The following is a 26,111-nucleotide window of genomic DNA, read 5'->3' as shown; positions in this document are numbered from 1 at the left end:
AAAGTCATTTGGCCTGGCCGGTGTGGCTCAGTGGTTGAGCATCGACCTAATTCCCAGTCAGGGTACATTTCTGGGTTTCAGGCTCAATCCTCAGTAGGGGGCGTGCAGGAGGCAGCTCATCAATGATTCTCTCTCATCTCTTTTTCTCACTCTCTCCCTTCCTCTCTGAAATCAATAAAAATATTATTTTTAAAATAAAATAAAAGTCATTTGTTTTAAGTGACCTTAAAGCAACAGAACTTCAAAAATCTAATGCTCCCCTCAGATTCTTTTCAAAAGGTAGTGTGTTATGAAGAGTGAGTTGCTACATTAAAACAATTTTAAGGCAGCATTTACCAGGTCTTTGCAGTGTAGCAGGCACTGTTCTAGATGCTTCATTACAATCTCATTTCATTTCCACATCGGTAAGGTAGGTCTTCTCATTACCCCAATCCAAAGATAAGGAAAATGATGGACACAAGGTTCAATAACAAGCCCTAATGTGGGAGGTGGAACAGGATCTAGCCCAGGGAATGTGACCCCAGGCCTCACATCCTCAGCCACAGTGTCTGTGAGAGCAGAGGCAGCCTTCAGTTCTATCTAGTGAGTGACACATGCCTCATAGTAAACAGGTGGGTTAAACCATCACCAACTAACCACTGGGCTGGACTGGAGCCCTGGTCCACACTCACCCAGTCTAATGCCTTTAAACCCAAAAAATCTGCCTCTCTTCATCTGCCTCTATCATACATATGACCGTCTTATGTATGATAAACATTGGAATGCACATGCATTTTTAATGTAAAAATCATCTGCATGAAAAATTATTAAAGTCAGCTAAAGCAAGATGAATTTGTACTGACTTCATTTTTTAAAAGAAACACCTCAGCAGCATAATTTCCCATTATTAACTTAACTGCATAAAGCAAAAGCTCACTCTAAAGTATTAGTCTATTTTACCCTTCCAGAACTCTTACGAAGGAAAAGGAAGATATTTTTCTATCTATGAAAAAAGCATCCCATCCATATATGTATTTGCACACTATTATCCACAACCTATTGTACTTGGAAGCAATTCAATACTTGCCACAAACATAATTTGTACTAAACATGTTAATTACATGATATCTGAAAATCTTTCAGAAGGAAGGAAGAAAAAGGAAAGGAAGGGGAAGGAGGAAGAAAATCTTCAATCACACACAGTAGCTAAAGACACCATCTATATATATAAAAGCCTAATATGCTAATTGTCCCTCCAACTGTTAGACTGTTTGACCAGTTGCTATGATGCACACTGACCACCAGGGGGCAGACACTCCGACCAGTAGGTTAGCTTGCTGCTGGGGTCTGAAAGATCAGGACTGGGCAAGATGGGTCGCACATGTCCTGGAGCCCCCCTACAGTCCTTCCCCAGTCCCTATCGTTCACCGGTGGGGTCCTTCAGCCTGGCCTGCACCCTCTCACAATCCAGGACCCCTTGGGGGATGTCAGAGAGCCAGTTTCGACCCAATACTCACAGGCCAGGCCGAGGGACCCCACCTGTGCACGAATCCGTGCACCGGGCCTCTAGTAAAAGATATAAAGTTCCCACCCAAATGCCACTTGATACTTTGACATTCATTGTTTTGTCTGAAACCTCTAGTCCCAAGGAAGTAGTCAAGAGGGTGGATGAGATATCATTTTGCAAATAAATCAGTGGCCCAACACGACACCACTGAATAGAGAAACAAGCCAGGCAGAACCAAAACTCAGAGCCGCTGACATCTTCCCCACCCATCTCACTACAACGCACATCACTCCGGCATCCTGTGGGCAACCAAAAGCGACACTGATTTTGCAGGGAAATCCTCATTTATGTCAAACTCGCCTGCTTCCCCAAGTGGAGGTGTCTTTGTACCTCTAACCCCTATCACAGTTCCTGGAACACAGTGGAAGCACCTTAAACATCTGCTATGGACCCTATGGAAGCAGATCCCAACCTTCTGAAGGGCCCCCAGGAACTGATCAGGTGTCCATTCTCACTGTAACTTAGTAAGCAGTTTTAAGGTACTATTTGGTGGGACAGAATGTCCAATGTACTTATACCCCCAAATGCCAACAGTTTTTAAAAACACAAATTTTTTTGAAAGCAGAATTGATACATCCCATAGTTTTACACCCTTGTTGGGTAAAGCCCTTTCCAAAAGATCTAACTATACCAGGAAGCCCTGTGCTCACCGAAATCAATAGAAGGTTCCAGGTAGCAAAGATTCATAGGAAGACCACAACTGGCAGCACATGCCTAAGACCAGCTTTGGAGATTGGCCCTCTGCTGGATTTTTGGGGAACACCATCACATTCCAAACTGAGGAGTCTAAAGGAGCCAAGCTGACACACCCTCACCAAAGGCTCTGCCCTCTTTCCATGGGGTCGTGACCCCGAACTGATCTCTTCGTGCACATTCCTCGAGCGAGGCCAAGCAGGGAGTAGGTTAGAAATTATTTAAACTATGGGAGGAAGCTAAGCGGCAAGTGCCAGAGTAAACCACCAAATGGGAAGAGGGCAGGCCCAGATGGCCTGTTTCAGGCAGAAACAGCAAGACCAGGTTTAGGGGATTCCCTTAGTGAGTCCCCTGGAACATCACAGAGACAGCTGGTGCAGAGGAACCAGCCTCAGGGAGTTAGGTCCCTGGTTTCTGGGTACAACGTGCCCCTGCAGGGCCAGAGTCCAGCCAAGTAATTTCCACAAGGCAGAAGGAAACACAAGCCAACCAGGTGGGATAACAACAGGGTGTTGGCTGAGCTGCTTGGAGCTCAACAAGGCCTTCAAAGAGGAAGATGGCCCAGCACTGGCCAGAAAGGGCTTGCCCTGCCTACACCCAAGGCCTCTGGGACAGTCAACTACTCTACCACCAACTGCTAATGGCAGCGAATTTGCGCTGAACACTTATTTATGTGCCCCACACTTTTTACTGGAGACATTAAAGAGCAGAGTATAGAAGCCAAGGTGGCTCATCTGGGGAACGGCCAGCATTTGAACCCAGGTCTGTTGCCATCAGGGCCCAAGCTCTGAGCAAAAGCTGTGCCCCAGAAAGAAAGGCGGCAGAGCGGAAGCCAGCTTTCTCTTGGCTGCACTATGTTCATTCAACTAGGTTGCTAACTGTGAGACCCCAGGCAAGTCAATTAACTACCCTGTGCCTCTGTGTCCTCATCTCTAAAATGAAGATAAGAACGGAATTGTTTCTGAGTCTTAAGAGAGATGAACTTGGGTTTGCCTGAGTGCCTAGCACGGTCAGTGCTCAATAAAAGTTAGCTACCGTTGCCATGATGATTGCTATCAGTGCTAATAACTGTAAACCCAGCTATCCTCCCCAAGCTTACCGCTCAGCTGATGCCCACCCAACAGGCAGGAAAGGACGGTGAGCCACGTGCGCCAGACTGGAGGAGGAAGTGGTAAATGTTGGGACAGAATAAGTACGTAAGCCTGAGGTGAGGGGGCAGCTGTCACACACTGTCACCAGCCCCGCAGTTTCTTTTTCTTCCAGGAACAGGAAGTGGATAACGATTAAACAGAACACGGCAAAAGTCCTAAACACGAGGTTTTCCCGTTAGTCACAGGTGAAGTCAGGCATGTGCCTGCCTTCTGGGAATATGGGGACAGGAAAACAAAGATGAGTAAATGTTCTGTCACGAGGAGTCCTCTGATGTGAAGTCTCTGCTAATGCTGTTAGAGAAAGAGCAAAGCAAAAGAGGGACTAAGATAGAAAATAAAGATCACTTCAGAAAAGGCAAGCAAAGGAAAGATTAAACAGAATCAGGAAAACCCTGGACATAGAAAATCTGATTTTAAGGGGAAGAAATAAATGTGAAAGTGACTAGCATTAAACTCAGGAAGAACTCTGAAAACCAGTAGCGAGAAAAAATACTAACAACCGTCACACGTTGGTGAGCACATTGTAGTTACTATCCAAAGTACTTTACAGGTATGACTCATTTAACCCTTACAATGACCCTATGGGATAGGCACTATTATCTGCAACCCCATTTTACAGAGATGAAAACTAAAGCACAGAGAGATGAGTAACCTGCATCAGGTCACACAGTTAGCAATGGCAGAGGTGAGATTTTAATCCAGGTGGCCTGGCTGCAAAGCTTGTACTCTGTGCTCTATTATCCCTCAAGTATGAGAATTAACAGTTTTGATATTCACTAAAGTTCCATGAAATGGATTTACACATAGCTCATCTCTAGTTGAGTTAGAGTCTTGAGTAGAAATTCAGTAAATAAATCTAGAATGACAGAATGGTTTTCCTAGTGAAACAATTATTGGAAAAGGAAGGTGCATTGAAGTTTTATCCTGTCCAAGTCAATTTATCTATTTTTTTTTTTTGCATCAACTACAAATTTCAAAAAATAAAATAAAATCCTGCAACCATTTATAAAAAGCGAAATCAAAAGACCATCCTAATTTACATTTAACACCGTTGAAATTGTTCATTTCTTCTTGGAAACCCTAAACTTCCCTTTGACTTTTACAACAATAGAAATAATTTGTATGAAATAATCAGATTTGCCGTATATAGTTACCTTCATCTGAAATGATCTCACTTGTTAATGAGAAATGTTAAATGAACAAACAAATACGAAACAGTAGTTTGAGTTATTTTGTTGGAGGAAAAGATGCCAAAATGCTCACACTAGTTATCTCTGAGTGATAAGATTATAAATTACAGGTCAACCTAATAGTAAAATTAATGCTGTAGCCCTAACCAGTTTGGCTCAATGGATAGAGCGTCGGCCTGCGGACTGAAGGGTCCCAGGTTCGATTCCGGTCAAGGGCATGTACATTGGTTGCAGGCACATCCCCAGTAGGGAGTGTGCAGGAGGCAGCTAATCAATGTTTCTCTCTCATCAATGTGTCTAACTCTCTATCCCTCTCCCTTCCTCTCTGTAAAAAATCAATAAAATATATATATTTTTAAAAATTAATGCTGTAGAGGTACACCAGAATGCTGGGAAACCCTCAGTAAGGAAACTACCTATAAGTGCAACCCATAATATTTACATACAAGATATATCCACTGACTAGAGGCAGAGACAATGCTATGAAACCTTTGGTCTACACCAGCCATGGGCAAACTATGGCCCGCGGGCTGGATCTGGCCCGTTTGAAATGAATAAAACTAAAAAAAAAAAAAAAAAAAAAAAAAAAGACTGTACCCTTTTATGTAATGATGTTTACTTTGAATTTATATTAGTTCACACAAACACACTCCATCCATGCTTTTGTTCCGGCCCTCTGGTCCAGTTTAAGAACCCATTGTGGCCCTCGAGTCAAAAAGTTTGCCCACCCCTGGTCTACACCATAGAAGATAAGGGTCAAAGAAAACCACACAATGGTATCATTCTACTTTATCCTATCTAAAAATAGACAAACATGGTAATTGACCATACCTTCGCTATGCCTCCCAATGGCTAATCAGCGAGATATGCAAATTGACCGCCAACAAAGATGGCGGCTAAGTTGCATACTGCAGGCAGGGCAGGACAGCATGAGCCACCAGTGCGAGCTGCCATCCAGGCCCCTGTGGGCAACCCCAGAAGCCGCTTGTCTGCCGCCCAGGACTGAATCAGGTCCCAGGCCGCTGGCAGGCCCCGCAAGCCCCAGAAGCCTCCAGATATGGCAGTAACTCTATCAGTAAGCACTCTGAAAGTCAGTGGCATAAATGCACCAATTAAAAGACAGATTATGAGGGTGAATCAAAAACAAAACCCACTTTAAATATGAAGACACATACAGATTAAAAGTAAATGAATTAAGCTGCAGCCTGTTTTGCTCAGCGGATAGAGCATTAGCCCATGGAATGAAGGGTATCAGGTTCAATTCCAGTCAAGGGCATGTACCTCAGTTGCTGGCTTGATCCCCAATCCCTATCAGAGCATGTGCAGGAGGCAACCAATCAATGTGTCTCTCCCTTTCCCTTCATTCTCTCTAAAATTCAATGGAAAAATATCCTTGGGTGAAGATTAACAAAAACAAAGTAAATGGATTAAGTAACATTAAAGACATTGTAAGAAAAATATATTCCAAATTTTGTTAGTTTTATAATGGTTATGTTTAAATTATTAACACCTAAGAAATGGGGTGAAGGGTACATATAATATGCTGTAGTACTTTACAGTTTTTTTCACATGTATGAAATTATTTCAAATTAAAATATTAAATAACTAAAAGTTAATAAAATATTAATTGAAATGTATCTGCATTACATGAAAAATCTCCTAATTGCTTCTAGCATAATTTATTAAATTGTGCTAAAATTTACAAGGGTTCAATTAAAAAATGTCTTAATTCTAAATGATATAATAGAAAATATACAATAGTGCAGTTATAAGCACTTACCTGAAAATACAAATTTAAAGAAGTGAATTTAAAGAAGGGATTAGCCAAAGAAAATACATGCGCAACCCATGGACACAGACCACAGTATGGTGATGGCGAGAGAGAAGTGGGGGGCAAGAACTGGATAGAGAGGGCAAAAGTGGGGAAATAGGGATATCCTACCTACACTAATAAAAGACAAACATGCAAATTGGCCATACCTTCGCTACACCTTAAACCACGCCCACCAGCCAATCAGAGCGACTGTATGCAAATTAACCCAACCAAGATGGCAGCTGGCAGCCATGGAGCTGGAGCGAGCAGGAGGTTTGCTTGCCCCAATGATGAAGGAAGCCTGCCCTGGCCCTGCTCTTCACTCAAAGCAACAAAGTTTCAATTATAGAAGGTCAATAAACCCCAGACAACTGCTTTTAGCTGGCCGTGGCCATGGAGCTGGAGCCTTGCGTTGCCCCTGGCAATGGAGGAAGCCAAGCCCTGGCTGGCTCTGTGTTCCACTCCAAGCTACAAAGTTTCAATTATAGTAGGTAAATAAATCCCAGGGAAAATAAAGCAATAAAGGAGAGGCTCGGAGCTTCCGTCGCCAGGGAGGTTTGGCCAGCCTGAAAACAGCCCTCAGCCCCTCACCCAGACTGGCCAGGCACCCCAGTGGGGACCCCCACCTGAAGGGGTGTGACCAGCTGCAAACAGCCATCAGCCCCTCACCCAGGCTGGCCAGGCACCCCAGTGGCACCCCAATGGGGACCGCCACCCTGAAGGGCAAACCAGCCAGTCCCCACCTGTGCACCAGGCCTCTATCCTATATAATAAAAGGGTAATATGCAAACTGACCCTAACAGCAGAAAGACTGGGAATGACTGGTCACTATGACACACACTAACCACCAAGGGGCAGACGCTCAATGCAGGAGCTGCCCCCTGGTGGTCAGTGCACTCCCACAGGGGGAGCTCTGCTCAGCCACAAGCCAGGCTGATGGCTGCCAGTACAGCGGTGGTGGTGGGAGCCTCTCCTGCCTCCTCAGCAGCGCTAAGGATGTCCGACTGCAGCTTAGTTCTGCTCCCCGCTGGCAAGTGGACATCCCCCGAGGGCTGCCAGGCTGCCAGAGGGATGTCTGACTGCCAGCTTGGGCCTGATCCCCCGGGGAGTGGGCCTCAGCCAGCAGATGGTCATCCCCCGAGGGGTTCCAGACTGCAAGAGGGCACAGGCTGGGCTGAAGGATCCCCACCACCACCGAGTGCACACATATTTGTGCACCGGGCCTCTAGTAATAATAATAAAAGGCTAATATGCAAATTGACTGAATGGCAGAATAGCTGGTTGCTATGATGCGCACTGGCCACCAGGGGGCAGACGCTCAATGCAGGAGCTGCCCCCTGGTGGTCAGTGTACTTCCATATGGGGAATGCCACTCAGCCAGAAGCTGGCTCATGGCTGGCCAGCGCAGAAGTAGTGGCAAGAGCCTCTCCCACCTCCGTGGCAGCACTAAGAATGTCCAACTAACGGATTAGGCCTGATCCCTTGGGGGCCTAAGCCTTCAGTCAGACATCCCCCGAGGGCTTCCTGGCTGCCTGAAGGATACCTGACTGCAAGCTTAAGCCTGATCCCCCGGGGAGTGGGCTATGTCAACAGGTGGACATCCCCCAAGGGATCCTGGACTGCAAATGGGCACAGGCCAGGCTAAGGGAAACCACCCCCACCCCCCGAGTGCACAAATTTTTTTGCACCGGGCCTCTAGTTACATTATAAAACACAATGTAAATACATAAACAACAAAGCACTGACTTGACAATTTTTCTTTCCCACTATAGCGTTTAAATGTCTTTGAGTCTTTTTTTTTATTGATTAAGTTATTACATATGTGTCCTTATCCCCTTGTTACCCCCTATCCCCTCTGCCTTTGAGTCTTTATCTAAGTAGTAAACCAACCCATAATTTCAAATACCTTATTTCAGGCATGTTTTAATGTTATGAGTTGGTTTTTTTCCAAATAAAAATTGACTGTGCCATTTTTCCAACAACCAATTCTCCATCACCAACTGGGTGTCCTACAGTTCAGTTCAATTCTGACACTAACTACCTGTACAAACCCCACAGGTTGAAGGGCTCAGTGCCATAAGACTAGTCCACTATAGACGCCAGCTGCAAATGGGGTCCCAGGCTAACCATCAGAAATTCAGAGATTCTCAAAATCTCCCTTAGGTTCCACACTTCGCTATAATGACTCACAGAATTCAGGAAAGTGCTCTACTTAGGGCTGCTGCTTTATTATAAAAAATACAATTAAGGAGAGGCCTTATACGGTAAAGTAAGGGGACAGGGGCACCAAGCTTCCATTCTCTCTCCAGACACGCCACCCTCCCAGCACCCTCCTCACCAATCCAGAACCTCCTTTTACCTCCTTGTTTCAGTTTTTATGAGTGTCATTATTATAGGCATGACTGTCACTGGACATTGGCAATTAACCTAATCTCCAGCCCCTCTCCCTTTCCCAAATGCCAAGAGCTGAAAGTTCTAACCCTCTAATCCTGTAGTTGGTTCCTCCAGCAACCAGCCCCATCCTAAGCTACCTGAAGGCCTGCGGGAAGCTGGTCTATCCTTGCTGCTTGACACAGTTGCTGCAGGGAAGAAACATCTGCACAGCATTTGTTTCAAGGGCCTGACGTATATGGCATACTGTTCTTAATATGTTTGCTTCCCTTCTTAGCGCTATATGTTTTAACCAAGGTCACCTCTCTGAGAAAGGTTGTTTCCCCAGGTAGGGATTCTCCCTGGAGTTAGGGAGGGAATAAAACCCCTTAACTAAGTGCCAGGCGGGTAATTAATCACTTTAACTACCAACAATCACACTTAAGCTACATAATCTTTACTTAGGATAATCTCCTTCTCTTACTTCCTTGTAGCTTAATAGAACAATAGAGTAACCTTGGAGGAGAGATAAGAAACGCCTTAACCTTTGGAATAGAATGGATAGGATTAAAATCAACTGGTATAAATACAGATGTAACAGGACAATAAAGACAGAACCTGGCTAGAGAACCTGGCTAGGCTGCTGATCAACTGAACGCTGTCTCTGTGTCATTCCTTCTTCGCCGACTCCATCCACACCTTTGGGAACCCCTGGACCTGCTGGGGTTGGACCCCAACATCTGGCGCCCGAACAGGGAGACACACTGCGCAGGTGTGCGGGTGCAAGCGGTGAAAGCATCTTCAGGAGGCCGCCATCGAACTATCGAACTGCGTTCCTTTCCCCTTCGAAGTGCCCTGAACAAGCTTCAGAGAGGCCGCTGCCGCCACTGGAGGAGTGTATCTACAGCTCCGAGATCTCCCAGTGTCCAGCTCCTCCGGCCCTTGCCCTTTGACCCTGCTCTCACGGCGGGGTGAGAGGTCGGTGGCCATCTTGTGGCGGCGGCCAGTGGCTGTTACTGCGGAGACCCATCCTCCTCACCTCCTGCCCGCCTGGCTGCCTGTCAGTGAGTGAAGAGTCTCACAGGCAGTCTTGTGAGGCCCTGGCCTCCTGCCATCGCTCTTCCCGCTGCACTGGGCGGCCCAGGCCGCTCCCTGCCGGGCCTCGCCACCACCGCCACCATGTCCTTCTTGGAATCCGCGCTGGAGAAGAAGCTCTCAGAGCTGAGCAACTCGCAGCAGAGCATGCAGACCCTGTCTCTGTGGCTCATTCACCACCGCAAGCATGCAGGACCCATCGTCTCAGTGTGGCTCCGCGAGCTGCACAAAGCCAAATCAAATAGAAAACTTACTTTTCTATATTTAGCAAATGATGTCATCCAAAACAGTAAAAGGAAAGGACCTGAATTCACTAGAGAATTTGAATCTGTCCTTGTGGATGCTTTTTCTCATGCTGCCAGAGAGGCAGATGAAGGCTGTAAAAAACCTTTAGAAAGATTGCTGAACATCTGGCAAGAAAGAGGTGTGTATGGCGGTCAGTTCATACAGCAGCTGAAGCTGTCTGTGGTGGACTCCAAGAGCCCTCCCCACAAAGCAACAGAGGAGAAGAAATCTCTAAAGCGAACTTTGCAACAGATACAAGAGGAGGAGGAGGATGACTACCCTGGAAGCTACTCTGCCCAAGATCCTTCTGCAGGACCCCTCTTGACTGAGGAACTAATCAAAGCTTTGCAGGACCTGGAAAATGCTGCATCAGGGGATGCTACTGTCCGACAGAAAATTGTTTCTTTGCCCCAGGAAGTGCAAGATGTTTCTCTGCTGGAAAAAATAACAGACAAAGAGGCAGCGGAACGTCTTTCAAAAACAGTAGATGAAGCATGTCTGTTACTAGCAGAATATAACGGGCGCCTGGCGGCAGAACTGGAAGACCGGCGCCAGCTGGCTCAGATGTTGGTGAAGTACACCCAGAACCAGAAAGATGTTTTGTCAGAAAAGAAGAAAAAACTAGAAGAATATAAACAGAAGCTTGCTCAGGTACCCCAGGTCCGCAAGAAACTGAAGTCCCATATTCAGAGTCTGCCAGACCTCTCATTGCTGCCCACCGTCACAGGGGGCTTGGCCCCCCTGCCCTCTGCTAGTGACCTCTTTTCTACTGACTAGCGCAGGTGCCATGCCCCAGATTCCCATCTCTACCAGCAGAAAGAAGAGGGCAAGTCATGGTTGGAAATAACCTTGTAGCCCCTGGTTCTATCCCTCCTTCCGCCTGGCCCCCAGCCTCCAGAAAGAATCACAAACTCTGGTTCTCCTCTCCAGCCTTTTCTGTTGCGCACAATTCAGAACAGTGGTGAGTGGAATCCAGTTTAGATTGATATTTGGAAAGAATACAAACTCTCCCACTTTGTGTTTTTATGCCCTGTTGGTTTTCCATTCTTAGCTCTCACTTTATACTGAAGAAGGTATGAAAATCATGTGTACTTCTGGAAGCTTTCAGAAGAATCTTGTCCTTGATGATAGCATTGTGTCATGAAAGCAGCTTCCGTCTGAGCTGGGCTCGTTCAAGTTCAGTACAGGCTTCCACTGAGGAATTCAACCTGGAGTCACTGGCTTTCCTGCTCCATCAGCCCCAAAGGGAGGCACAACTGTCGAGCAGCTTTCCCATAAGGAGTTTGCTAAATCTCTGATTCTCCTCTACTATTACTTCTGGCGATGTATAGTCAAGGGCTGGGTGCATTTTTTTTGTAAGAAGACTAGAGAATCTAGCAAGGAGATTAGGAGCTGATCTGGGACATAAAATCATAGTTCAGAGACAGAGTAACAGGAATTACAAGGATGAGTTTAAAATAAGTACTTTGCTTCAGGTTCCTACAAACAGGCTGCCCTTTTCAAGGGTCTACCCAGCGTCATAGGACACCTTCCTAAAAACAGCCTTCTGACCCCAGTTGGCTGTGAAGGTGCTTGTTAGCAATGGCAGTGGTGGGCCAAAAAGCTAAAGGCATGCTGAGAGCCTGGGTTCTGTGTGGGTGCTGCTTTGACCCTTTCTTTTGGGGAGTAGGGCACACACTAACAATTCACTGTGTGGGCATATGTCCTCAGGATGGTGACTGCACTTGCTTATCTCCCTTGCAAATATGACCGTGCATGCTCATCTGTCCGTCAGCCACATCATTGCACATGTCCCTGTGCCCAGGAGTACTTTGTATCAGATGTTACTGAATAGCTCATCTCCGGCAGGGGAAGGGGGAAAGTTGGGGATATTAATTTTGAGTTTTAATTCTATTGTCATGCCAGCTGACATTACTTGCTTTTAGTAAAGGTACCGTCTAGTCCAGCCGTGGGCAAACTACGGCCCATTTGAAATGAATAAAACTAAAAAAAAAAAAAAAAACAAAAAAAACTGTACCCTTTTATGTAATGATGTTTACTTTGAATTTATATTAGTTCACACAAACACTCCATCCATGCTTTTGTTCTGGCCCTCCGGTCCAGTTTAAGAACCCATTGTGGCCCTCGAGTCAAAAAGTTTGCCCACCCCGGTCTAGTCCGACCTTATGTCACACCGCCCTCTGTCTCCACCTCACCCTCCTCCACCCCAGTATCATCCATATCAGCCGACCCCGAGGGCACAGCTGACTCCTCCCCGGACACCAACACCACCATCAAGCACGGCCCTGATGGACCCATTGATCCAGCCGTTCAATGCCCTGACTCTTCGGGAAGGCTGTTGCCAGCGACGCTGCCAGCTAGCCAGATCAACGAGGACAACCAAACCACCGACTTGGGGACAGCTGAAATCCTTGACTGAAGAAGCCAGCAACCTTCTACAGGAACAAGGCTCCGTGTGCACTCCATCCACTATGTTTATAGCTATGCTCACTGTCATTGCTTGCCAGTTCTTCCGAGTCTTAAACAACCCAATCTGAGAGGTGGCCACTGATTTACATGCGTTATCATTTAAAAAATAAAAAAGGGGGAATCTGCCGGAAGCTGGTACATCCTTGCTGCTTGACACAGTCGCTGCAGGGAAGAAACATCTGCACAGCATATGTTTCAAGGGCCTGGCGTATATGGCATACTGTTTTTTTTGTTGTTGTTTTTTTTTTATTGCTTAAAGTATTACAAAGGGTATTACATATGTGTCCATTTTTTCCCCCCGCCCTAGACAGTCCCCTAGCCTCCCCTATCCCCCGGTGTCTTATGCCCATTGGTTATGCTTATATGCATGCATACAAGTCCTTTGGTTGATCTCTTACCCCCCTACCTCCTGCACCCCCACCCTCCCCGGCCTTCCCGCTGCAGTTTGACAATCTGTTTGAGGCAGCTCTGCCTCTGTATCTATTATTGTTCAAAAGTTTATAATGGTCTCTATTATCCATGAATGAGTGAGATCGTGTGGTATTTTTGGCATACTGTTCTTAATATGTTTACTCCCCTTCTTAGCGCTGTGTTTTAACCAAGGTCACCTCTCCGAGAAAGGTTTTTTCCTCAGGTGGGGATTTTTCCCTGGAGTTAGGGAGGGAATAAAACCCCTTAACTAAGTACCAGGAGGGTAATTAATCACTTTAACTACGAACAATCACACTTAAGCTACATAATCTTTACTTAGGATAATCTCCTTCAGTTACTTCATTGTAGCTTGATAGAACAATAGAGTAACCTTGGAATGGAGATAAGAAAAGCCCTAACCTTTGGAATAGAATGGATAGGATTAAAATCAACTGGTATAAATACAGATGTAACAGGACTATAAAGACAGAGCCTGGCTAGAGAACCTGGCTAGGCTGCTGATCAACTGAACGCTGTCTCTGTGTCATTCCTACTTCACCGACTCCATCCACACCTTTGGGAACCCCTGGACCTGCTGGGGTTGGACCCCAACAAAGGCCCACCAAGAGTCAACCATTAGCATGAACTCAGCTATGGTCTAAAAGGGCTAATATGCAAATCGAATGAACCACAGAACAACCAGTCTCTATAACGAGCACTGACCACCAGGGGGCAGACGCTCAATGCAGGAGCTGCCCCCTGATGGTCAGTGCGCTCCCACAGTGGGAGCACTGCTCAGCCAGAAGCCAGGCTGACAGCTGGCCAGTGCAGCAGCGGTGGCGGGAGCCTCTGCCACCTTTGCAGCAGTGCTAAGGATGTCTGACTGACGAGTTAGTCATCCCCCGAGGGCTCTGGACTGCAAAAAGGCACAGGCTGGGCTGAGGGGGGAGACCACCCCCCCAACCCCCCCCCCCCCACACACACACACACACACACAAGTGCACGAAAGTCATGCACTGGGCCAAGGGTTTCCAGGAAGCAAGGACAAAAGCCGAATACATATATTTATTATACTAACACTGCCCTTATGGATGAAAAAAGGAGAGATTCTATGAAAAGTAACCTCTAAGGCAGGGGTGGGCAACCCCTGGCACACGTGCCAAACATGGCACACCAGTAACTTTTGCTGGCACGCGAAACCCTCTCTTATAATCATCCATTTACAATTTTTTCTTAATATAGACTTTATTTTTCAGATAAATTCAGTGGAGGTGCATCTTAGATAAATAATTTTACATAACAAGTTATCTTAAAGACTATAGACATGGATTGACGAGAGAGGGGAAGAGCAATTTCTATGCCTCTGCCTTAACTCTCCCTGACTTCCTAGATCTGACCAGTGTTTTGGTTTCATCCACATATGCTTGTGAATCTTTGTTCTCAGTGATGAATTTTGTTAAGTCTCATAATAGGAGTAGCCTGATGGATGAAAAGTAGTAGCTCGTGCATATCTCTGAAGGTCACAAAATATAAACCTGATGTAAAATCTCTGTCATCAGTGATGGAGCAGCAAAAGTCCCACTGATAATATCAAACGGAGTCATAAAGTTTTCTGTCGGACTATCAGTGTACATGTATACATTAAAAAATAAATGTATTTTTCATCATCATATACTGTTTTTGTCGCTCGAATGAATTTTATTATTTCTTTAAGGTTCTTCACATACGTACACCTTAAAAGATATCAAGTAGGCGTAACATGTTCTCAAAAAATTAGGGTTGGCACGCAGAAGAATTTTGAGTCAGAGATTTTGCTGGTTTTGGCACGCACTCACAAAAAGGTTGCCCACCCCTGCTCTAGGGTGATCTGATCATAAATTCCTAACTGGGAAGGTCATGGTGAGTAGTAATGTTCCAGGTCTATAACTTCTTTTTTTTTTTTTTTTTTTTTTTTAAATATATTTTATTGATTTTTTACAGAGAGGAAGGGAGAGAGATAGAGAGCTAGAAACATCGATGAGAGAGAAACATCGATCAGCTGCCTCCTGCACATCCCCTACTGGGGAAATGCCCGCAACCCAGGTACATGCCCTTGACCGGAACCGAACCTGGGACCTTTCAGTCCACAGGCCGACGCTCTATCCACTGAGCCAAACCGGTTTTGGCTCTATAACTTCTTTAGTGAAAGGTTTTCAGCCAGCCCTGTTCATGGCTCTTTTTTCAAAATTTTTTTTCTTAAATATATTTTTATTGATTTCAGAGGGGAAGGGAGAAGGAAAGATAGAAACATCAATGATGAGAGAGAATCATTGATCAGCTGCCTCCTGCACGCCCCGCACTGGGGATCGAGCCCGCGACCTGGGCATGTGCCCTGACTGGGAATGGAACTGTGGCTTCCTGGTTCATGGGTCCACACTCAACCACTGAGCAACACCGCCGGACCTGTCCAACATTCTTGTGCATCCAGGTTAGTGTACCTTTGAAATACCAGAAGTAATACTCCTCCAAGGGGGTATTAACCATTTAAAAGAGCACATAATCTTGTTAAACATCCTGTAATTCAATTCCCACATTGACATGTGTCCCCTCCTTGATTTCAAATGCATAAAAGGAACTGCAAAACTGTTATTCTACAAGAGCATTTGAGATCCTGTTCCCTGGCATAGTCCTCAGTTTGGCTCAAGTAAACTCATAAAAATTCTCTATGCTTCTTACACTGACATCCTCCTCACCAGGAGAGCAAAGAAGTTGAACAGCAATAAGGCTAAGATGGAAATGCACAACAGCCTTCTAAAAACAAATGTTTAGCAAGGACTTCAGGAATCAAGCTGATTTGTACAATTTCAGAGGGTTTACTCTAATGTAAGACAAATACACAGTTAGCTTGCTTTTACCACTAATGAACACTTCTTGGCCTTCACACCATCAAGATTATAACTATGCTTACTTCATGATTTCAATTTCTCAACACTTCTTAAACTTTGAAAAACTATTTCTATCAACATACTATAGGTATTATATTAAACCTATATACTTATACAGGTCATATTTGTATTATTTGTTTGATCCTTCAAACTCTGAAGTGTATAAAAAACAGATCTTATCCCCTCCCCGCTCTCCTCTTCTCTCTCCTCCTCCTCCCCACTACCCCCCCCCCCCCCCGCGCCAAAAAAATAGGAACAGTACCTCAACTGCCTTGCTGAAATTATGCGGCCATGGCTCAAATAAACTCATAAAAATTCTGAGCACTTTCCATCACATCACAAAGCCTGAGGACCCCTCCTGCTGCACCCCCCTCCACTCCACCCCATCCTCAGCCCCCAGACCCCTAGAGTGAAGTGCAGAGTTTCAGGAGCTTCCCAGCCTAGCCTCAGCCTCTGCCCTGCGGTCTGTACCAGGTCTGCACTGACGTTACCTGTCCTGCCTCCACACCTTTGCACAGGCCACTCCCTTTCCCTACACTCCCTTTAAGGTCCATTTAAAACGCCAAGTTTTCGCCTAGTACGTCTTTCCATCCCTCTTATCAGAAGGAAAGTCTCCTCTGTGACCCCAGGCGGCACCTTGTCTGTAGTTCTCGGGTTACACCAAAAGCATTCCCCCTTATTCCATAATGTATTCATAGTTTATCTTCCCTTCTCAATCAAGTTTGTCTAGGACAGAAGCCAAGTTTGTTCTTCATTTTACATACCTACACAACACCCAACAGTGTCTCAAATAAGGCCCTCATTTTAAAATGAATTACATACACTCTGTGTGTAAGAAATATCTATTAGTTTTATCTGCAAAGACTATTAAGACACCAACTTGGCAATCATGCATGGGAACTGAGTTTTACCTTCAACACCCAGCTTCTTGCCTCTGTCACCTAGCTTTAAGCAATGTCCAGGGCCGCTTTTTTGCTATCAGTGATTGCTCTGTGTTTTGCCTTTAATAGAGGGGGCGGAGGATGGAAAGAATTAAGGACGCAGCAAAAACATTCAGGCCACACAAAGCATATAGCACAAACACGCAAAGAAAAGCTAAGGAATGCCTGTTCAATAGCCATCTGCCACTTCGCCAATGCCAGGAAATTCCGGCTGCTGTTTTTTATAATGTGAATAATTCACATGATTGTGTTGGAGACTTCCAGCTATGAAGAGCTGTTAGAGCATTTGAAAAATTGTTGTTACAGAGTTATATTGTGGGAATTCACAGAAAGCCCAGTGAATTCTTCAAAGCTCCACCCCTGACAGGAGTCTCAGAAAATCACATTCTGTTTGTATATAAACATAAGGAAGAAAGGCTGGGCATGTTATGGATACTGAAAAGAATTTGTTTGTTTTTAACCTTATCTATTACATAACATTTCATATACAAGTTTCTTTATAAATCTTCACTTGGCTAAACTCACCTGGCCAGTCAAGAAGAGTAATAGCATAAACTGCCTTATTTATTTGTGTCTTTTCAGGAAACTGAAATAGGTTTTCTCTTAATACCTACCTCATGCCAAAATTTTATAAAAATCATTCATAAACCTAATGACCTATAAATTGACTTACTTCCTTCAAATATTTACTCTAAAAGCAAATAAACAATTCTTGAAGAATTCCTTGGATAACTGCCCATTTTTTACTAAAAACAAAGTCTACATTCAATTTATAAGATGCCTTGGTGTTCTCTTTAAGTAGATGGATCTACAGCAAAAAAGTAAAATAAGTAGGTAAATAGAAAACCTTCCTTTTACCGGCGGTGCTGAGCACGGAGCACATGCAATTTCATGTAAAACACAGAACACTTGTGAACATGAACATACATCTAGCTTTGGCTTCCCCTCATCTGTGACAGGTGAGACATTTCACTTCTCTTCGTCTTGGCTACTCAGTCTCCATTTCCTCATGTCTACAGCACAGAGAATATGGCAATCTGTCCTTGTTGAGGCTGCAAGACGTAAATCTGATCTGTGTGTGTCTTCTATGTGCCGCTGCCTCGAGGAGCTCTAGTTAGAGCAAACACAATGGAAACAACTGCTAATAATTATCTATTAAATAACATGGAACGAATGCAACACGTATTCATGGACTCCAAGAAATAACATCAGTGCAATGACCTAGGAAAGGTATCCTGGAAGTGTCACCCTTTCTTTTTTTAATATATTTTTATTTCAGAGAGGAAGGGAGAGGGAGAGATAGAAACATCAATGATGAGAGAGAACCATTGATCGGTTGCCTCTTGCACACCCCCTACTGGCGATCAAGCCTGAAACCCAGGCATGTGCCCTTAGCCCAGTGGTTCTCAACCTGTGGCTCACGACCCCTTTGGGGGTCGAGCGACCCATTCACAGGGGTTGCCTAAGACCATCGGAAAACACATATATAATTACATATTGTTTTTGTGATTAATCACTCTGCTTTAATTATGTTCAATTTGTAACAATGAAATTGGGGATCACACAACATGAGGAACTGTATTAAAGGGTCACGGCATGAGGAAGGTTGAGAACCACTGCCTCAGTGAGAATCAAACCCAGGACCCTTCAGTCCACAGGCCGACGCTCTATCCACTGAGCCAAACCGGCTAGGGCTGGATGTGTTACCCTTGATCTCAGTTTGCAGGATGGATGGAGAACAGGATATGCATAGCCCACAAGGAGAGGTGGGATTCCAGGTTAAAACAAACACAACCCACCTATTTCTTCACCTCTGATCACCCCCACTCACATCTGATCCTTAGGCAGCATCACCTGGGAATGTGCTAGAAAATTCTCCAGTCTCTTCCCAGACCTAATGGGGTGGGGCCCAGCCACCTGAGTTTTGACAGCCCTCTAGTTCATTTGGATACATGCTCAAGTTTAGGAACCACTGCTATAAGCTTTGCTTACTCTCACCTCTCTTCTGTGACCTCTAGTTACCTTCACCTGGCTACCATTGACATTTTTACAAGTTTAAACTTCATTTTCTCCAGAAAGTCTTGCTCAGCCTTTACTGGACTCTCACCCCACCCCCAGCCGCAGGTTAGATACTCTGGCTCTGGGCCATAGTTTCCTGATGGAGGTGCCAATGACACTATATCATGATTGCTTGTTTAATTGTCTTCCCTGGTAAGCTGTTAAAATTCCATAAAAGCATAGACTGAGTCTATTTCATTCACTTCCCTTTTCCCCAGGGCCTTGCGCGCGCGTGCGTGGACACACACACACACACACACACACACACACACACACACAGTTAGGCAGTTTAATAATATTTGCTGAATTAATGAAGAAATCAGAAACTTAACCCATGAAACAAAGGTATAAAGGGAAGGTGTAAAATATTATGAAATATGATGGATATACAATTAATAGGTACATTTGAAGTGCTGGTTGTAGAAACACAACTGAATTTAGTTTGTCTTTGAAAAGAGCTTCATGAATGAATTTAGGTTTTGAAAACCTTTGTACTAAAAATTTTCACTAACGTTTCCAAACGTATCAGCGTCACACCGTGCTCACCTGATACAAGCAGTACCTGCTTACTTTTTATTGTCATTTCTTTTTATCTCTGTGGCCTCTGGGCTGGCTGACCACCAATTCGGGAAGGGAGCAGGAGCAGAGACTACAGCTAAGATTTGTGGGTGAACCTTGGAAAGCCTAACTGTTTGCTTTATTATAAAGAAAAAGCCTCGAGCAGAGGTAGAATGTGGTAGGCAGTTACACAGACATGAGCAGAGCAAGGACGATGGGCCAAGTTCAGAAGGTCATCAGGGAAGAAAGCTCCGGGTGCCCAGCAACAGGCAAAACCTCAAAAACAAGGACCTCACCCCCAGGGTGACCTTTCCTCCCCTGGCATATCTCTGGTCCGGCGGTTTGGACCCCCTGACCTTTCATATAGTGGGCATGCAGTTTGGACCCTCCCCTGACCTTTCCTCTCTGGCATGTTGCTAGTCATGAAGGTCAAACCCCTTTAGAGGGGGTACAGACAAGGGGGCCAGAGAATAAGCATTAAGCCACCAGGACAGTGAGGTGCTGACCCACATCAGATTACTTCTAGGTCTCAATTATGTTTCAGGTCCAGGCCTAGAAAAGCAGCCAAACCAGACAAGCAATACCATGGCTGACTCGGGACCTGCTGTACTGACTCATGACCCCCTGCCCTGGCACTGACCAATCAATCAGTGGAGACCAGGACTCTGAAAAGACACACCTGGAAAACGATGAATATTCCATTGAGATCCTCCCCTGGGACTTCCCCTAAAATCCCCACCCTTAAAAGCCCTTAGGATGGAGGACCCAGCCGGCTCTCCCTCTCAGGAGCACACCCATGCCTTTCCTCTCCCCTTCCTCTCCCCCTCTCCCCGAGGCCTTGCCTTACCCTCTTTCTCCTAAGCAACAGGGCCCCTTCTTTCACCCCTGTAACTTGTTTCCTAAGCCCATTCTTCTACCACTCACTTCTATCTCTGTGACTTTCTAAAGAAACGTTATCTTACAGCTTGAGTCTCAGCTCTGAATTCCTTCCTAGCCAGTACCGAGGTTGCTAAACCAAGGTCGGGTCTGACCCCACCGGTCTAGCACCTGGTGCCGTTCTTGCCCTGCCAACAAAAACACCTGGGTTTCAGCTCTGGCTTCCTTCCTTCCTTTCTTCCTTCCTTCCAGTCTCTAAATGTCTGCTCTGTTCTGGGTCCTGTGCTTGGATCTGAGTCTTGGACCGTGACCAAAACTCACACACACACACAGGCCCTCCCTCACCAAACCAAATGGTCTGCTCCTCTGCTGCTGGCGAACCAGGGCCCTCACTGCCTTCCACAGGCCACTGAACCTCTCAGGCTCCGTTTCCCCGTCTGCAAAGAGAGGGACTCATTACAAGATGACCACCAAGTCCCCTCTGACTCTAAATTGCACAACTGAAAACAACACAATTCGTCTCAGAAGTTAGTCAGCCGAAGTTATTCTCAGGGCCGCTCACCCCAGATCCAGAGCTGAGACGCCAGGCCCTGGAGTGTGCGGACCGAGGGCAGACGTAGACCCAGGAGCTTTGCCGGGAGCAGCATTGCTGGGCCACTTCCGTGGACGGCCAGCTCTGACACAAGGGGAAAAGTCCTGGCGTTGCTAACTCGGCTTCCTCATCTACTAAACCAGCCGTGGGCAAACTACGGCCCGCGGGCCGGATCCGGCCCGTTTGAAATGAATAAAACTAAAAAAAAAAAAGACCGTACCCTTTTAGGTAATGACGTTTACTTTGAATTTATATTAGTTCACACAAACACTCCATCCATGCTTTTGTTCCGGCCCTCCGGTCCAGTTTAAGAACCCATTGTGGCCCTCGAGTCAAAAAGTTTGCCCACCCCTGGACTAAACACTACTCAGCCATGAGAAAGGATGAAAAGCAACATGGATGGACTTTGAGAGCATTGCGCTAAGTGAAATAAGTCAGTCAGAAAAAGCTAAAAACCATTAGGATTTCACTCATATGTGGGAAATAAAACTGAAACTCATGAACACAAACAGCAGAGTGGTGGTTGGCAGAGGGAAGCGGGTTGGAGGAGAAGGGGACCCTAATATAAGGTGACAGATGAAGATTTGACTCTGGGTGGTGGGCACCCAGTACAATATACAGATCTTGTAACATAGAAACCCATACCTGAAACCTATATGTTCATGTTGACCAATGTCACCCCAATCAATTTAATAAATAAAATTTAAAAATAAGCAGCTTTAGGAAGATTATCAAGGTCCCTTCCAGCCCTAGAACCACAGGAGTTTGCTCATTCTAATTTGTGTTTTTTCCAGCACCACCAAGTAATTAGATCTGACACTATCTACAGGGAGACAGCACCAGACCATCCCCCCGCCCCCCTGCCCCCAGGTAAAGAGCTTAGATCTACAACAGTGCTTAGGTCTACATCATGAGGCTGTACCACCCTAAGTCACTCATTAGCATTGGTTCAAAATCATACCCTGGCTAATAAAAAATCATGCCAATAATTACATCAGATCTTAGGGGGAAACTATCAAAATTGTATGGCTATACCTATAGATGGACTGGCCAGAAATAAACCAATTATTGAATCTTCCAAAAATTTTCCCCAAAAAATGTGTCACATAGGTAACAGTTTCTTTCCCTTTTTTCTTTCTCTCCTTCCTTGCCTAATTTTGGTAGCTAAATGGCTCAGTCCTATGTATCCCCTGCGTCCCAAGAGAATTCCCTGCCAAGCCCACTGGTCCCTATTCCTCCCCTTCCCCTGGAGTCCATTACACACCACCCTCAGCATCCAGGGCTCAAGGGCAAGAAGAGAGAGGGCACCTGAAAGAAACCTCTGTGCAGTTCAGAACTTTGTCCCCCATCTGATAGCTGTTAGTAAATGGTTAGTATTTAGTTAAGAACAAAATAATAATACTAGTATGCTTTTTGAACACTTCATGACAAACATGTTTTATCTCCCATCCAAGTACTCACAAGGCCTGACCCTGCTTAGCTTCCAAGATCAGACAAGATCAGGTGCGTTCAGGGTGATATGGCCATACCCAAGCATATTTTATCTCAAAACAATCCACAAGGCAACTCTGTCATATTTGCTCCATGATATAGATGAGAAAAATGGTTGAAAGATTTTCTCCCCTCTGTACCACAGGCACTTTATTGATGGTCGTGCCCCAGGATGTACAAACAAGATGGGGGTGGGGGAGCCAGGGAGAGCTCAGCTGTTTGGAATCCTGGCAGGAGCAAAGACAAGAAGATGGGGCCTTGGGGTATCTCAAAGGGGGAACAGAAAACCAGTTTCCCAAGTTCAGCTAGTTTGGCAAAAGGATCCTCAAGGTGAGATGACTGGGCACAGGAACTCAGTATCTGCCACCCTCTACCCATTCCCCTCCTTCCCCCAAAAGTCCCTTGGGTGGATTCTATTCCTTTTCTCCCTCACAAAGAGAGGTATGTCAATAACTGGCCAACTCCTCCATCAGTCTCCATTATAATGGGCACCCATCCCTAAAGCCACCTAGAATAAACAAAACTCCTGCTTTCCCCGGATAGCTTTATCTTACTAGAATATTGAAATAATGCTTCTTTTCATGACATACCACTCATTTGAGGAGTTATTTTCTCCATAGGATATTTTACTATTTTGAGCAGTTTTACAGTTGGCTGCCCACAGACAAGAACAGATGAGTCACAAAGCGGAAACTGCAGGACCATGATCCCTTATCTGAAAACCTGGGGGTCAGATGTGCCTCGAAAAGTCAGACTGTGATTCCAAAAAAGTACTGTAATGCATTTAGCACACATTATGTAACACTCAGAAATCAAACTCACTAATATAACTGCAGCAAAACTTAGCAGTATTCACACTGAGTGGGATAAATATATACTATAGAATCTCACATCGGTTCAGATTAGGGTTTACCACCAACGGAGTATGCAAAAAGCCTCAAAAAAACCCTTTTGGTTTTCAGAGACTTTCAGATTTCAGAATTGTCCATGAAAGATTACAGACATGTGCAAATGGCTCAAATACTAGAAAAAATAGTCAATATATGAGAACATACAAACTTAAATAATCAAGGTACCAATTTTCACCTTACAAACTAGAAAATACATTTTTCAGAGAAAATGTCAATGGTGTGAAAAGTGAGTCCTTTGGCTATTGCTATGAGAATGTAAAGTGGGACAACGTTCAGGTCACCAATATTGATGTTATCAAGGCCTCAAAAACATGAATACCTTTGAACCCTCTCTCCCCCCAAATGCCTTTTTAGTAATGCATTTCCTGGGAAGTCATCAATAACACTGAAACAATGAGTTTTAAAATTCATCTATATAATAAAAGCCTAAGCGACCATATGGCAGAACAACCAGAATGACCAGTCGCTATGATGTGCACTGACCACCAGGGGGCAGACGCTCAACGCAGGAGCTGCCCCCTGGTGGTCAGTGCACTCCCACAGGGGTAGCACTGCTCAGCCAGAAACCGGGCTCATGGCTGGCGAGCACAGTGGCGAGTCAAGCGGTAAGGAGCGAGGGGTCCCGGACTGCAAGAGGGCACAGGCTGGGCTGAGGGACCTCACCACCTCAAGTGCACAAATTTCATGCACCAGGCCTCTAGTTTGAAAATAATTAGCAACAACTAAAATAGCCTAATGCCCTGGCCAGTTTGGCTCAGTGGATAGAGGGTCAGCCTGCAGCCCAAAGGGTCCAGGTTCAATTCTGGTCAAGGGCACGCACGTACCTTGGTTGCAGGCTCTTCCCCAGCCCAGGCCCTGGTCGGAGCTCATGCAGGAGGCAACCAATTGATGTGTTTCTCTCACATCGATGTTTCTCTGTCTTTCCCTCTCTTTTCCACTGTCCCTAAAAATCAATGGAAAAATATCCTCGGGTGAGGATTGACAAAAAAATATAATAAAATATCCTAAAATGGAGGCACAATGAGGTAAAATGCAGTGAATCCTTATAATAGATTATGATGCAGCCATTTTTTAAATGTAGGGAAATGGAGAACCTTTGTGTATAACAAACATTAAGTGAAAAACATAGGACACAAAACTATATTTGCATTATGATCCTATCCAAGTAAAAAATACTGTATATAGAGACCAGAGTAACATAGACTAACAGTGGCCAGTGCCTTGAAGTAATGAGACCCCCTCCCTCCGAACTTTAAATCTTGTGGGGAACTTTCCAAGAATACCCAGAGCACTGTATTTTAGCAAAGGGAAAATGGGAAAAGAAGACTTGGCTACTTAACTCCCAGTCAGTGGCAGCAAACTCATGAATCTGAAGCATCACTTTGGGCTTTTATATATTTCCAATGAACCCATCATTGCAAAACCATCACCACTTAAAGAATGAAAGGCTTACAATATGAGTGGTATACATTTATTGGATAGTTTGACTGACAGTGTAATATAAGTCCAACCTGATGAGCACTTTGTGGAAGAAATACAGAAAAAAAGATACACAGGCTAAAAGGTATATGCCACTTTGCCATTTGCTAAGACCTTTCAGAGACAATAGCTCATTTGATCCCTACTGGCAACCAATAAGGTAGATAAAAATAGGAGCTGGCACACGCCCATTTTACAGGTAAGAAAATGGAGGCAGAAAGCCACACTCCTGAAAGTGGTAGGGGTTCTTATTCACTTTTGACTTCAAGTCTAGGTCTCTGACTTAGAACTTGATGCTCTTTCCACTGTATCCTGCCATTACCCTTAGTGCTTCTTTTATAAATCTTAGAATAAAAAGAAATGTCTCACTTGAAAGAAAAACAAAATGATTTAGTAATTTAGTAATAAGAACAGGCTTCAGAATTGAGTAGATCTAACCAAGGTCAAAACCCAACATACATTTGAGTGACTTTTTCTTTTCTTTTTAAAAAATCTTTATTATTGAAAGTATTACAGCTGTCCCTTCCCCCCCCCTCCCCCCACTAACCCCCTCAACCCTTTCCCCAGGCCTTTACCGCACTATTGTCAGTGTCCATGGGACATATATACATTCTTTGGTTAATCTCTTCCCACCCCCACCTCTTCCCTCTGAAATAGGTCAGTCTGTTGCATGATTCAGTGTCTCTGGGTCTATTTTGTTTGTCAGTTTATGTTGTTCATTAGATTCCACACATGAGATCATGTGATACTTGTCTTTCTCTGACTGGCTTATTTCACTTAGCATAATTGAGTGACTTTTTATTTTTATTTTACTTTTCAAGTACAGTTTTAATTCAATATTATTGTGTATTAGTTTCAGGTGTATAGAATAGTGGTTAGACAATCATATACTTTATTAAGTGACATTTTCAAGCTAACTTCTCAGAGACAAAATCTCTTCATCTATAAAAAAAAAGGAATATTTAAATTATTCTAGTACTTAAAGGATCAACCAATGAATGCATGAGTAAGTGAAACAACAAATTGATGTTTCTCTCTCTAAAATCAATAAATCTAAAAAAATTATTCTAGTATTTAGTATAGGACAGGATGTTGTAAGAATTAAATAACCCGAGTACACAGACCAGAACCTGTCACAAAACAGAAATAATAAACATGTCATTCCTTCCTCTAAAAAGAGTGCCTACAATGAATTAACTCCACACTCCAATTTTAGTCTTTGGTAGCCACACCACACTCCTTATTCCACCTGCTTTCA

The 26,111-nt window shown here is 44.7% G+C and overlaps 2 protein-coding genes across 4 annotated transcripts in view; one reads left to right on the top strand and one right to left on the bottom strand.

The window, feature by feature from the left end:
- The window catches only part of RELL1 (RELT like 1), a 76,523-nt gene that overhangs the window by 47,331 nt on the left and 3,081 nt on the right, over positions 1 to 26,111 (bottom strand). The window lies entirely within an intron of this gene.
- Positions 9,928 to 12,022, top strand: LOC132220420 (regulation of nuclear pre-mRNA domain-containing protein 1B-like). The gene has a single exon (XM_059673488.1). It carries the CDS (start codon positions 9,943 to 9,945, stop codon positions 10,918 to 10,920), a length of 978 nt encoding a protein of 325 aa, XP_059529471.1. The 5' UTR covers positions 9,928 to 9,942; the 3' UTR covers positions 10,921 to 12,022.

This window comes from Myotis daubentonii, chromosome 1 (genome assembly GCF_963259705.1).
Source record: "Myotis daubentonii chromosome 1, mMyoDau2.1, whole genome shotgun sequence".
In the NCBI taxonomy this organism is placed as follows: Eukaryota; Metazoa; Chordata; class Mammalia; order Chiroptera; family Vespertilionidae; genus Myotis; species Myotis daubentonii.
The sequence above is the reverse complement of the archived record's forward strand: the minus strand, read 5'-3'. Positions and strand labels throughout refer to the sequence as shown.

Excerpts from the sequence above, each read along its gene's own strand:
- LOC132220420 (XM_059673488.1), top strand. The coding sequence starts at position 9,943 with ATGTCCTTCTTGGAATCCGCGCTGGAGAAGAAGCTCTCAGAGCTGAGC.